Here is a 14,700-nt window from a genome sequence, read left to right as displayed (position 1 = left end):
TGATGGGCCAAAGGCCCTCTTTCTGTGCTGTAATATGGCAGGTTGAAAAATACAAGTGTCAGGCAATACTGTAGTAAATGTGAAACTCAACCTTCAATGAGGAAAACTGACAATTAGTTGGAAGTCCTGCTCTTAGAGGTATAACAACATTAGCATCAATAGTGCAGAAAGTGTTTCCATTCCAACCCCAATGGGAATCCTTCACTCCGACAGCCAATCAGCAGAGCTGGATTTACTCCTTTTCACAATATTCAAAGTAAACTTAACCTTGGACAGTGCAGCTCAGTGTGAAAGGAGTAACACTAACAGAAACAGTATGCCCACTAAATTGCATTGCTCTGACCATGGACAGCTATTTTCTCGCATAATACTGTTGCTTGGGATGACTTGATCTTTGTTAGCAGTTTCTTAAATATGTTTTGTGTGAGCAAGAGTCTTAAAGAATGACAGCAAAATAAGAATGCACAGGAGGTGCCATGAATCTTACCTCACACAGAGTGGTCTGTTCCAGATAGGCAAACTGGGAAGAGCCATGAGGCAGCTGCTCTCCATACTGGAGATAGCTCCTGCAAGAACTAGCTACATGGGTTACTCAGGACTGCGATCATTAAAGGCTTTGATATGAACCTTTCCTTCCTGATTGTCTGCATATCCTCTCCCAGTGTCAAAGAGTCAGAGATGTACAGCACGGAAACAGACCCTTCGGTCCAGCTTGTCCATGCTGACCAGGTATCCGAAATTAATCTCGTCCCATTTACCAGCACTTAGCCCATATCCCTCTAAACCCTTCCTATTCATATACCCATCCAGACATCTGTTAAATGCAGTTATTGTACCAGCCTCCACCGCTTCCTCTGGCAGCTCATTCCATACACGCACCACCCTCTGAGTGCCCCTTAAGTCCCTTTAACATCTTTTCCTGCTCACCTTAAACCTATACCCTCTAGTTTTGGACTTCCCTACCCTGCAGAAAATACCTTGGTTATTTATCCTAACCATGTCACTCACGATTTAATAAGCCTCTATAAGGTCTTCCCTCAGCCTGCGATGCAGCAGGGAAAATAACCCCAGTCTATTCAGCCTCTCCCTAGAGATCAAAACCCTCCAACCCTGACAACATCCTTATGAATCTTTTCTGAACTCTTTCAAGTTTCACAACATCTTTCCTATAGCAGGGAGACCAGAATTGAACACAATATTCTAAAAGTGCCTCAAATTTGAATGAGGGTCCAGTTGATGACAATATCTCCCTTCTCAGAAATGCAGTAGTGTATTGATTTTGTTTTATATTTCAAAAATATACTTTATTCATAAAATATTTTGATGATCTGTACAATTGGTGGTGCCATACATACGTTTACATTCTATTTCTTTACGTACAGAGATCGGAATTAATCATTCGTATATACAGGTCTGTAAGTTTAGCATCCATATACTTAGCTGAGGCTTCAGTGGAGCCCACTTACTGCGTGGGCCCGATGTTCTTCTTAGCAGTCAGACGTTACACAATGGTCTTTCCCCACCACGCCTTGGCGGCAGCTGCCCCAAGCTTCAGCGCGTCCCTCAACATGTAGTCCTGGACTTTGGAATGTGCCAGTCCGCAACACTCAGTCGGGGTCAACTCCTTCAGCTGGAAGATCAACAGGTTTCGGACAGACCAAAGAGCGTCCTTCACCGAGTTGATGATCCTCCAGGCACAGTTGATGGTCGTTTCAGTGTGCATCCCAGGGAACAGACTGTAGAGCACGGAGTCCCGCGTCACGGCGCTGCTCCGGACGAACCTTGACAAACACCAGTGCATTCCTCTCCAGACTTCTTCTGCATAGGCACATTCCAGAAGGAGGTGTGTGACAGTCTCTGTCTCCCGCAGCCGCTTCGAGGGCAGCGTGCGGTGCGGCTGAGAGTCCGGGCGTGCATAAAGGATCTCACAGGCACAGACTTCTCACCACCTGCCAAATCATGTCTTGGGGTTTGTTGGAAAGTTCTGGCGATGAGGCATTCTGCCAAATGACTTTGACAGTCTGCTCAGGGAACCGCTCGATAGGATCCGCCCTCTCCTTTTCCCGAAGGGTCTCAAGGACACTACGTGCTGATCACTTCCTGATGGACTTGTGGTCAAAGGTGTTTTTCTTCATAAACTTCTCCACGAAGGACAGGTGATATGGAACGGTCCAACTACTCAGAGCGTTCCGCGGCAGCGAGGCCAGGCCCAGTTCGAACTGGTCACATATACACAAGAGTCTGTGCACGGACAGCAGATCCGAGCAGAAAATGGTGACACCATCCATGTACAGGGAGGCCTTAACCAGCAGGACCCCACTGCCAGGAATAGTCACCCCTCTCAGGCTCACATCCTTCCTGATGGACTCGGCAAATGGCTCTATGCAGCACATAAACAAGGCAGGAGAGAGAGGGCAGCCCTGCCTGACTCCAGATCTGACTGGGAAGCTATCTGACTCCGCCCATTGATTGAGACTGTACTGACAATGTTGGTGTAGAGCAGTCTGATCCAATTGCAGATTCCCTCCCCAAAGCTCATTTTGGAGAGAACATTTCTCATATACGTATGGATATCCTGTCAAAGGCTTTCTCCTGGTCCAGGCTGATGAGGCAGGTGTCCAACCCCCGTCCTGCACGTAGGCGATCGTATCCCTGAGGAGTGCGAGACTCTCAGCGACCTTCCTGCCCGGCACAGCACAGGTTTGGTCAGGGTGAATCACCGACCCCAGAGCAGACCTGACCCGGTTGGTGATGACCTTTGCCAAGATTTTGTAATCCGCATTTAATAGTGAGATTGGTCTCCAATTTCTGATTTCCTCCCTCTCCCCCTTCCACTTGTAGATGAGGGAGATGATGCCTTTCCTCATGGATTCACTCATGGTACCTGCCCGAAGCATACTGACATACACCTCCAGCAGGTCCTGGCCAATCAAGTCCCACAGAGCAGAATAGAGCTCGACCGGTAAGCCGTCACTTCCGGGAGTTTTATTCTTTTCGAAGGACTCGAGGGCCTTGGTCAGCTTGTCCAGAGATAGCGGCTGGTCCAGCTTCTCCCGTGTTCTATCGTGATAGAGGACAGGAACGACTGGGAGGCCACGCTGTCGGTTGGCTTTGTGTCATACAGACTGGCATAGAAGGATTTGCTGATCCTCATGACGTCAGCCTGAGATGACGTTATCGAGCCATCTTCTTCCTTCAGGCTGCTGAGCACAGAGCTCTCTTTGTGCACCTTCTGGAAGAAGAAACGTAAGCACGTCTCATCCTGCTCCACCCAGTGGACTCTGGACCGGAAGATTATCTTGGAGGCCTCCGAGGCAAAGAGCGAGGCTTGCTGACCCTTCACCTCCTTGAGGTCCTCCGTGACATCGACCCCCATCGTCTGCAGCAGGAGCAGGTTCTGCATACTTTCCTGGAGCTGGGACAGTTTTCCCTGCCTCTCTCTCTCTCACTTCCTGAACACCTTTGAGGATGAAGAACTTCTTGATGTTCCCTTTTACTGTTTTCCACCAGTCTGCTGGGGACTCAGAGAGGGGCTTCACGGTTCTCCAACCTGCGTAGTCCCTCTTGAGCTCCTCAATGTTTCCCGGCGTCAACAGTTTTGTGTTCAGCTTCCACGTTCCCTTACCAGCCGCTGCTCATCCTGTAGGTGACAGTTGGCCAGCAGGAGGCAGTGGTCAGAAAAGAACACTGGCTTGATGTCGGTGGATCTGACCGAGAATGTTCGGGACACAAACAGGTAATCTATCCTTGAGGAGATAGACCTGTCTGCCCGTCACCAGGTGTATCTACGCTGCGCTCCATCTGCAGGGGTGCTGAAGATGTCTTGCAGCTTGGCATCTTTTACCGTGTCCATCAGGCTCTGGACATGGTATCCAGTTTACTGTCCCCCCCGCCGGATCGTCCATCTGCATCAATGATACAGTTGAAGTCTCCGGCCAGAATGACCGGCCTGGACGTAGCCAGCAACAGTGGAAGCTGCTGCAGGACGGCCAACCATTCGCTCTTACCCACTGGGGCGTACACATTAATCAGTCTCAGGGGAGCATTCCTGTATATAACATCAGTGACGAGGAGGCACCTGACCACCACCTCCTTAACCTCAGAGATGGTGAAGTTGCCTCCTCGCAACAGGCTACCCAGGCCGGAGGCGCGGCTATCATTGCCTCCCGACCAAACTGACGGCCCATGGGCCCACAAGCTCGACCACCTCCTGTAGCTGCTGAGGTGCGGTATCCCACACTCCTGCAGAAACAGGACATCGGCTTTAACGTTGGCCAGGAAGGTCATCGTAGAAACACATTGCGTAGCCAATTTGATGCTACGCACATTAACATTGGCAATTTTTATCCCCATTTTAACAGTTTATGAGGTTACCAGTGTCCATTTGCTGCTGGTCTTACCTCTCTGGGGTAGCTATCTGCATTCCTGTGGTGATGGCAAACTGCTTGACACTCACGTCATTCATACACACATGCAACAACTGAAGACTCTGCCCCCAGAATAGGAAGGATATCATCACCCAAAGAAGGCCACCATAGCTGACCCTAGCCTCTCCTTCTACTCAGTGTTACTGTCAGATAATGAGGGGGAAGATTGGGTCCCACATTTTAAACCTCTCTAGATTGATCAAAACATTATTTTTCCTCTTTTAAGCATACAACTATCACTTAAGTTAAAATACAAATCACTAAGAAAAAAATGGGGACCAATTACCAAGGTTTTCTTGAGTGAGATTATTGAAACTAACCCTAAGGAATAAAAACAAAAGCTCATGTACAAACATGTACACTCAAACACGGGTAATACGCTTAAAAGGGATTATATGTGGTGTAAGCATTGAAAAAAATGTCAAAAAGGAAGTTATTTGAGGCTTTCAAGTGCTAGATTTTAAATTTGCAATCGATTAACGGTTGACTCCAATTCACTGTAGATAGCTTGAGTTCTTGGTGAATGATTGCATTCGCAAGTATATTTTATCAGAGTAAATGAGAGACCCAGCAGGGCCAGAAAATTAATTACAGATTTTATTGTTGATAAATTCATGTCTCCTTCTCTCAATCTGCTGCTCAAAAGCAATTGTTGAAATATAGTTCAAGATGTAGGCCAGAGCTTATAGAATCAAAAAATCTTTAAAGTGTGGAAACAGGCCATTTGGCCTAATGAGTCCACACTGATTCTCCGAAGAGCATCCCACTAAGACCCACACCCCTATTACTCTACATTTACCCCTGACTAATGTACCTAACCTACACCAGATTGCCTTTCATACTATCCTTATCTTTTATACAGCACTATTTATATAAATATCATGTGAACACAGATTATTGTTTCACCCCTTACTTGCTTCTCTTGGCCTATGTTCCACAGCTTTGGCTATTGTTACCATTGTAATATATATTGACAATTGAACCTATACATCTTTGGACTGTGGGAGGAAACCAGAGCACCCAGAAGAAACCCATACAGATGTGGGGAGAACATGCAAACTCCACACAGACAGTCGCCCAAAGCTGGAATTGAACCTGGCTCTCTGGTGCTGCAAGGCAGCAGTGCTAACCACTGAGCCACCGTGCTGTTTTGGGCTCTGTTCTCTTTCCAAGCTGGCTGACTGACAGGTCAGACTTGACTCGTGTGAAATTATCAGACATTTGTGAATTAAATAGAACATGCAAGTTGTCCTGAAGCTGATGGTTGCTTGGTTTCAAGTTAAAAATGTTACCTCCAGTGCAGGCACCATGGTCATATGAAGCTTCCTTCAATCATGGTCAGGAGAACATGCAATTTTAAAATCCATGTTTGTGTCTATTTAACAAGAGAATTTACCACATAAAGCTCTCAGGTAAAAAATCAAATGGTCGAAGTTAAAATTGAATTGTTAATAATCTGGGTGATCTAGTTACAGTGAAGCCTAGTCATGTTATCCTTGGTCCTCAAAGAAGTAGCCATCCCAGTCCAGAGGTTTATTCAGACTCAGCGTACAGAGTATGTCACTATTCACCCTCTAGTATCTGCAGTGAAGGTGTGAATGGATGCATGGGTTTCCTCTGGATGCTCCAGTTTCCTCCCACAGTCCAAGGATGTACAGGTTAGGTGGATTGGCCATGCTAAATTGCCCATAATATTCAGGGATATGTAGGTTAGGTGCATTAGTCAGGGTAAATGTAGAGTAATAAGGGTGTGGATCTTAGTGGGATACTCTTCGGAGAGTCATAGGCCATATGGCCTGTTTCCACACTTTAAAGATTCTATGATTCTATAAGCTCTGGAATATATCCTGAGCTATACTTCATCAACTGCTTTTCAGCAGCAGGTTGAGAGAAGGAGACTTATCAACAATTTATCAACAACAAAATCTGTAATTCCTTTTCTGGTCCTGCTGGGTCTCTCATTTACTCTGATAAAATATACTTGCGGATGCAATCATTCACCAACAACTCAAGCTATCTACAGATTCTGCTACTGCAGTGAGTAGGTATGTAAACACAGGTCATTGAGTATTGAGAAAAATAAATTATTTGAGGCATCGCAAAATCTGAAATACATCAGCCTCTCTTTGTGACTGCTGCAGTTCAACTGATGTATGTAGCACTGTCAGAAGATGGAAATGTATTGCCATCTATCTCGTTGTCCGGGCTGCAGCATATATTGATTGCTGCAGTATCAGGAGTGCAGCAAATTGCAGGCTTCAGGAAAAGGGAGCCATTAAAACAAACTAAAGGATGTCAATAACTCAGATAAATGCCCACTGCCTCAATGCCCGAGAGAAAAGGCTTTAACTAAAAGATCAAACCATTCCTTTAACAAATATTCAATTAACAGCAATCTGCCCATTTAGTACGGGATAGATCCTTAGAAGAAAATGTAAAATTATATACACTGTTAAATGATATTACAGCCGCCTGTCCACTTGCACTCTGTCTAAAAATTGCAACATATAACACTGAGAATGAGCTAAAAAGGTCAGAGTTACGACTTTCCACCATGCGTGTTGTAGAGTTCCTAATTTTCTGTCTGAATCATTGACAAACCTTGACAAAATTCCAGTGATCATGCCTGAGGATAAGTTTCCAACCAGCTTCGATGCTGCTTTGGTTAAGTGTTTTCAATCTACAAACCTATTCCTTTCCTATCAACATTAATGAAAAATCAATTTTGGCAGAAACAAGGTGCAAGCCTTTCTAAACAAAGAAAAAAAAACCCTGCTAACTTGGTAGTATAGAACTTGAATACTGCAGTAAAGAGAACCATTTCACCACAGCTTTTTGTCTTGCACTCATCGGGGTAAATGTCACGAAGAGAATTTATGTGTTCCTTTTTACTGCTAATGATCAGTGTTGGAATGTAAAGGATTTGAGCTTTCATCCTCCCAGACTAAGTGTCCCAAAAAGCAATGCTAGCAGCATGCGTTTTTGGGAGGTTGAAATTTTGTTTTGTTCCTTTGTGGAATGTGGGTTTTACTATCTAGGCCAGCATTTATCAGCCCTCCCTCACCACCCTCAAGTTGGTGGTGGATAGCTGCTTTCCTCATCCACTGCATGTGGAGTGTGTACAAGGTAAATCACTATCGCACACACGCTCTAGACTTTTTCTAAAAATTACATTTCGTTTTCACACACAACCCAAACAATGTTTGCATACAGATGAAAGTAAAACAGTCCTGTTACAAAGAAACAATTATCTCAGTCACTTCCATGGCAGACCTGTTGACTTTGAATAATTGGACAGCTTGAAGCTGATTTGATTGATTTTTACAAAATTTCTCTGCCTGCAAGCAGGAACATTTCCTCTGCAAGAAATTTCAAAATGCAGAGAACATACATGGCTGCCTCATTATGTGAACTTCCACAAGTTCAAAGTCCTGTCCCTAAACGAAGGCTGATGTGTCTGTCGATTCCAATCATTCTGCATTGTTGTTTGACACCTTGAGAGTCATCCAGCGTCAGTGTTTGAATGATGCATTCAATTCGAAGTTACTCTGTTGAATTTGTTTCAAGAAAGCCCTGATACATCAGCCTGGAGTGTGGCTTTCAATACCTCTCAACCCGAGGAGCAGAATTAATCCACAGAAAGAAGTCAGGTGACCAACCTTTGCAGCCTTCACTTCAGTTTTAAAATTTTACTATAAGTTCTGAATACACTGGAACATGAAGCAAAAATGTCAAATGTCTAACAATGACTCAATTTATATTGCACTGGAAAAGGCAGAATAAACTCGTGTTTATTTGAAATTTGACATTAAGATCAATCAATGTCAGGTGAAAAGCTTTAGACAACATGTGTCTCTTTCCATGAATATCAAAAATGAAATGACTCAATGTTTTCTCTGCTTTAAAATTCATGGGTACATTTTACAGACATTCATGATTTTCTGAAGAAAAGTAGGCACATATAGGAAATATATCATACCATCTTGCGGCAAGTTCTCATATTGTCCATTAATTGTCGATTATAAACAAGCTCAGTCAATTAAAGTTCATGCAACGGTTAAAGCATTAAGCTTGGCCCACTGCACACTTCCTTTGACAGTTGTATAAGGGGGTATCTATATTGTCTTACGCTCTGAGGGACAGCACAGTACATCCGCAGTTTTAAAGCAGTTGCTCAACATGCAATGCACATGCTTTAACTGACACATTAATTGGGCATGAAGGCAGTGGGACCTGTTTACTTATTTGTGGGTTCAATGCTTCTCCACAGTATTTTGCCACAGCTCTGGGATAACTGTGGATTCGATTCCTAAGCGTGGCTCTGCAATTGAATTTGTCAGCAGGAGCTACCTCATTCATGTAACAATGTACTTACTCAGGTAAAACGTCAAAGCTTTCTTGGTTGAGCTCTCTCTAGTCGGACAGATTCCAAAGGAGCTGACAGTTGTTACATTGACATTGTACTTTCCCGCCTCTTGGAGTTCGAGCTCAAAAACATAACTGTCATTTTCTACTGTGAAAACCTGACCAGGGTTCCCTGCAGGAGAAAGAGTAAGATTAAAATTTACATGCAAAATACTGAAACTATTTTCAGTGCATTTTTGATACAGTCCTCTGCAGGGAGTAAATGTCCAGCATGTATTCATTTTAATTTCAACAGTATCAACCTACATAAATATCCAGTATAGAGGGTTTAAAAAAAACAGGATCATATTAGACTCAATTTCCCTCTCCACGTTGCTGCCTGTCGAGTTTCTCCAGCATGCTCTGATATTATTTCATATCTCTGGCATTCACATTTCTTTGTTTTCATAACATTATCCTGGAGAAAGGCTTCTATATTCTCAAGAATTTTCCATTAAAAAAAAATGCAACATTTAAGAGGCATTTGGATGGGTATATGAATAGGAAGGGTTTGGAGGGATATGGGACGAGTGCTGGCAGGTGGGACTAGATTGGGTTGGGATATCTGGTCAGCATGGACGGGTTGGACCGAAGGATCTGTTTCCATGCTGTACATCTCTATGACTCTAATTTGAGTTTGGAAAGTTTCTTTTTATCATTTGCATCCACCTTGAGAAAAAAAAATCATATGATTCTAGCTCAATTCAATTTGTCAAGGCCTTAGGGATCAAAATACTGGTGGGAATTCTCTTTGAAATACTGCCTGGGGACATTTTAACGTCCACTTGAGGAGGGAAGACACAGGCAGGTATAATGTCTTATCCAAAACACAGCTCCTCTAACAGTGTAGCACTCACTGAACAGAAGGATCAGTCTGGATCACGCACTCAACTCTTGAGTGGAGTCTGAGCCCATACCCTTCTAATAGTAAGTGTACAACCCAATGAACAATGGTGAGACAACGATGAATAAGATAACACAATAACTTTTTTTTATAAGTGGTGGTGTCGGTAGCTTAACTTACCTTCCCTTTGGATGTAAATATTGAAGCCATCGTAAGCTGTATATGATTTTGGGGGGAACCACTGGAGCACGAGCCACACAGTCTCCGGACCGATCACGGAGCGCACAGGCGCTGTGGTCGCATAAATAACATTTGGAGAATCTTCTTCAGTAACATTCATTATATCTAAATAATCGCTTCCACTTGCTGAAATCTCTTTACTGTCTGGATGCAACTCCAGCGCCCAATTAGCTTTCATTTTCTTGTCAGCGTCATTTGTGAATTTATTATCTCCCCGTTCGGCTGACTGGTTTGCTGTGGGGTCACTGATCTCAGTATCAATTGCATTGCTTCGCTCATCAGCAGTTTTATTAGTGTTGAGAAAATAATGTTCATGACCAGCATGAATTTCACCCTCAGACTGGCGTCTCTTGTACACAATCTTCATTGACACATTACTGGGGGGGTAGGGTACTGTCAAGGGTAAAAGAGAGATTTGCTTATTGATGAGATATAAAGTCAAGTCAGAATGACTGATCGTATGTTTATTCTAAGCTTTTAAAAGAGCTTTGTACATGTTACTAAGATATTGAATTAGGACTCCAATATGAAAAGAAAGACTATAATTGGCTAAAACGAACACATAGTTGTTCTGCACACACAAAGCACATTGTTTTCACACTTATGACACTCTGCACTATTGTCAGAATTTACCTGCCCCTGGATTAGACAGTCTTGCGACAAGAGCTCATGTTGGAAGTTTAAATTGAGAGATCTGTGCACCAGATTTGTAGCCAGCACAACATCTATTGCAGTGGCAAATTAATCTCCCTGACTCTGAATCGGTGCCTGCACTCTCAATATTGTTCTTGCTGCAGAAGCTCGCTGTTGAAAATGTGCGCAATATATTTTGTCAAGTGTGTGGTGCTGGAAAAGCTCAGCAGGTCAGGCATCACCCCAGGAGCAGGAGAGTTGACGTTTCAGGCATAAGGCATTCATCAGGATTGAGGCTTGTGGGCCGGGAGATTATTTGGGAGGGGGGTGAGGCTGGGGAAGGGTAGCTGAGAATGTGATAGGTGGTTGAGGGTGGGGAAGAAGGTGATAGATTGGAGAGGAGGGTGGAGCTGATCGATGGGAAAGACGAAGGACAAGTCAAGAGGGCGTTGCTGAGTTGGAGGTTTGGAACTGGGATAAGGCGATGGTGGGGGGAGGGCGGGGGGGGGGGGGGGGGGGGGGGGGGGTAATGAGGAAACTGGTGAAATCGACATTAATCCAGTGTGGTTTCAGGGTCCCAAGGTGGTAGGTGAGGCGTTCTTCCTCCAGGTGTTGGGTCATTAGGGTTTGGCGATAGAGGTGGCCCAGGACTTGCATGTCTTTGGTGGAATGGGAGGAGAGTTAAAGTGTACAGCCACAGGGCAGTGGGTTGGTTGGTGCGGGTGTCACAAAGATGTTCTCTGAAACGATCTGCAAGTTGATGTCCTGTCTTCCCGATGTAGAGGAGATCACATTGGGTGCAACGGATACAGTAGATGACATATGTTGAAGTACAGGCAAATTTCTGTCGGATGCGGAAGGATCTTTTGAGGCCTTGGATGGAGGTGAGGGGAGTGGTGTGGCCGCAGGTTTTGGACTCTTGCAGTGGCAAGGGAAGGTGCCGCGGGTGGGGTGTGGGTTGGTGGGGAGGCATGGAGCTAACAAGGGAGCCACGGAGGGAATGGTCTCTCTGAAACGCTGATAGGGGTGGAGAGGAAATATATCCCTAGTGGTGGGGTCTGTTTGCAGGTGGCGGAAGCGGCAGAGGATTATGCAATGTATACGGTGGTTGGTGGGATGGAAGGTGAGGACAGGAGGGTTCTGTCCTTATTACGTTGTGAGAGGTGGGGTTCAAGGGCGGACGTGCAGGAAGTGGAGGAGATATGCTGGAGGGCATCGTCGACTACGTGAAAGAGTATCCCACCCAGATCCACACGCACCTCCCCAAATCCCTGCCTTGTAACCCTGCATTTCCCATGGCTAACCCACCCAGCCTGCACATTGATAGACACTCTGGGCAATTTACCATGGCCAATCCATTTAACCTGCTCATCCCCGGAATGTAGAAGGAAACCGGAGCACCCAGAGGAAACCCACACTGATACGGGGAGAATGCGCAAACTCCACACAGTCGTTGGAGGGTGGAATCAAACCCAGGTCCCTGGTGCTGTGAGGCAGCAGTGTGAACCACTGAGCCATCATGCCGCCCCAATCTCAGTTTTCTCTGGATGACAGCCTATCTGCCTAGTATTCCTATAGCTACCTCTGAACTTTGGCACTACCAAGGCGTTACCATTTGTAAAGGCAGTTTTACCTGTTCGATGATGTTTTGGCTCATGTCCAACAGCACTGTACTCCATTAACGGAACTCGATTAACATTAGCCTCTGCCACCAGTTGGAATGTAATGTTACTGTAGCATGTTCCAGGTAGCCAGGTGTTGAAAATTAACTTGCCCTTCAGAAAATCTGTTTTCAAAAATTATAGACAATAAACAACTCAACAGTTACATTATGCAATCAGCACTGCAAGTCTGTTTCAGAAGCCTTTAAATTAAAAAAAAGGGCAATTTAAAAAGGGACCAATTTTGTGTAGCTGTGGCAAAGAATCGAGAGTGTGGTGCTGGAAAAGCACAGCAGTTCAGGCAGCATCCGAAGAGCAGGAGAATCGATGTTTCGGGCATCAGCCCTTCATCAGGACTCTGATCTCCAGCATCTGCAGTCCTCACTTTCTCCTCCCTGTGGCAAAGAATCACTTGTTTTCCATCATTTTCTAATAAATGGTGATTGACAGACTCTCATTTGGAAAAAAAAACACTGTACGCAATATTCTTCCATTAAAGGATGGCCACCATGCAGGGACATGTTATATTGGAGTAAGCGAGAAGGATTGTGTGTTCCCAAAATACTATCAAACTCTGCCAGCGCATGAATGAGAAACAGCTTGTTGCTGACCAACTGTATGCAATCCATTTTCTCATGAACAGGAAGTTAGCAAGTGATGAAATTCTTTGTATTATGCTTCATACACATATTTTTAAAATATAAAATTGATTCCCTACAGTATGGAATCTTTGGCCCAACAAGTCCACACCGACCCTCTGAAGGGTAACCCACCCAGACCCATTCCCCTACTTGATTATTCTAGACATACCCCTGACTAATGTACTTAACCTACACATCCTGAACACTATAGCCAATTCACCTGACCTGCACATCTTTGGATTGTGGGAGGAAACCAGAGTACCGGGAGGAAACTCATGCGGACATGGGGAGAAACGTACAAACTCCACACAGACAGTTATCAGAAGCTGGAATCGAACCTGGGTCCCTGGCGCTGTGAGGCATCTGTGCTAACCACTGAGCCACAGTGTCACCCCAAACATTGAATTCAAATTCAACCATCCGCCATGGCAGGATGTGAACCCAGGTCCCCAGAGCATTAACTCCATTTCTAGATTACTAGCCCAGTGATTATACCACTTTCCTCCCCTCACACGACATTAATCGCATTTGTGGCACAGGTTTAGAAATAGCCCAATGAGATCACACACCAAAACTAAACTTGTGCAGTGCGAATTGGGGGGTCTCCCAAACTAATAGTCAAATAAACAATTTTTCTTGTAAATCTCTCGCTCCAGCTGTCAGATCAAATTGTGCATTTACATTATAACTTGCATGGTTAGTATCAATCAAAACCACATCAGCCTCCATGGAGGGGGGTCCACTTTTAACCATCTACAAAGGGTTGCTCATGGACGAATTTGAATCTCAACCAACTGTTGAAATGGATCCTGAATCATTTATAGAACAAACAAGTTTTGATTGTGTCAAAAGGCACATTCGAGAGGGTGTGCAGATAAACATAAACTGGACTTTCAAACCTGTCCAACACACTTGATGCTGGAAGCCTCATTAGTAGACACTTTCTAACCTCACCACCCAATGAGTATATAATCGTCTGGGAGAATCAGACAAAAACGCAGAACAAAAAGGGGTTACAAAGTGGTAGATGACCTGGAAAATTTATATTCAAGGGCCTAAAATGAACAGAACAAGTCCAACAGAATACATTAACCATGCATGCATTAACTGTTTATATTAACCGTACATATGTTAACTGTTAAATCATTTACCTTTTATACAATGCAATCACACAATACTGTAATTCATTCTGAAGTTTATGTCTTTTATAAAGAAGTATTATAGCCACAGGGTTGTGTGTTTGAACTATGCTTGCAGTCTTCCCATTTATTCTCCTGAAGACAATGGGAACTGTATTGTTTAGATTAAGACAAAAATATTCAGGAATAGAAGGCTAACACTGAGGTTGTAGTCTCAAACTGCCTTTCACAAAAAGGTTCCTTCTTGGAATTTTGAGTTGAAAATGCTCACCAGTGCACAGCAATGTTCAAAATTAGGGAACAACCGGACTCTGAAGTTAAAAAAAAACGCAAACACATAACTGCAGAAACAAAAACCAAAATTGTTGGGAAAACCCAGCAGGTCTGGCAGCATCCATGGAGAGAAAGCAGAGTTAACCTTTCAGGTCAACTGACCCTTCGTTAGAAGGGTTCATGTTACTAACTCTGGCATTCCAGAAATGGACTGTAAAGGGATTCAGAGTACTTCATAGGGTTGCAAATTGAGCAGAATCTGAGGTAGAAATTGAGGTATCTTAATGCAAATTGTTACCGGGAGCAAAATTTCATGAAGCTCCAAATTCAAAAAGCAGTCGCCAGTTTTTTTTTAAGAGCTGCACATTAAAGAAGTAATGGAGAAGTTAGTCAGAGCCAGGAATTCCTTCTTTGCTCAGGAAGGAGGGATTGAGACTA

At 44.2% G+C, this 14,700-nt stretch overlaps 1 protein-coding gene across 3 annotated transcripts in view; it reads right to left on the bottom strand.

Annotated features, from left to right (window-relative positions):
* ptpro (protein tyrosine phosphatase receptor type O) overlaps positions 1-10,041 on the bottom strand; it is an 80,748-nt gene extending 70,707 nt beyond the window's left edge. For all 3 annotated transcript variants that reach the window (XM_060843204.1, XM_060843205.1, XM_060843206.1), the window contains exons 1-2: positions 9,856-10,041; positions 8,803-8,964 (exon numbers count right to left, since the gene is read on the bottom strand). In XM_060843204.1, the coding sequence (XP_060699187.1) occupies positions 8,803-8,964; positions 9,856-10,015 (322 nt within the window). In that variant the 5' untranslated portion in view covers positions 10,016-10,041. The remainder of the gene's footprint in view (positions 1-8,802; positions 8,965-9,855) is intronic.
* Between the last annotated feature and the right edge of the window lie 4,659 nt (positions 10,042-14,700).

Source organism: Hemiscyllium ocellatum, chromosome 23, assembly GCF_020745735.1.
Source record: "Hemiscyllium ocellatum isolate sHemOce1 chromosome 23, sHemOce1.pat.X.cur, whole genome shotgun sequence".
In the NCBI taxonomy this organism is placed as follows: Eukaryota; Metazoa; Chordata; class Chondrichthyes; order Orectolobiformes; family Hemiscylliidae; genus Hemiscyllium; species Hemiscyllium ocellatum.
The sequence above is the reverse complement of the archived record's forward strand: the minus strand, read 5'-3'. Positions and strand labels throughout refer to the sequence as shown.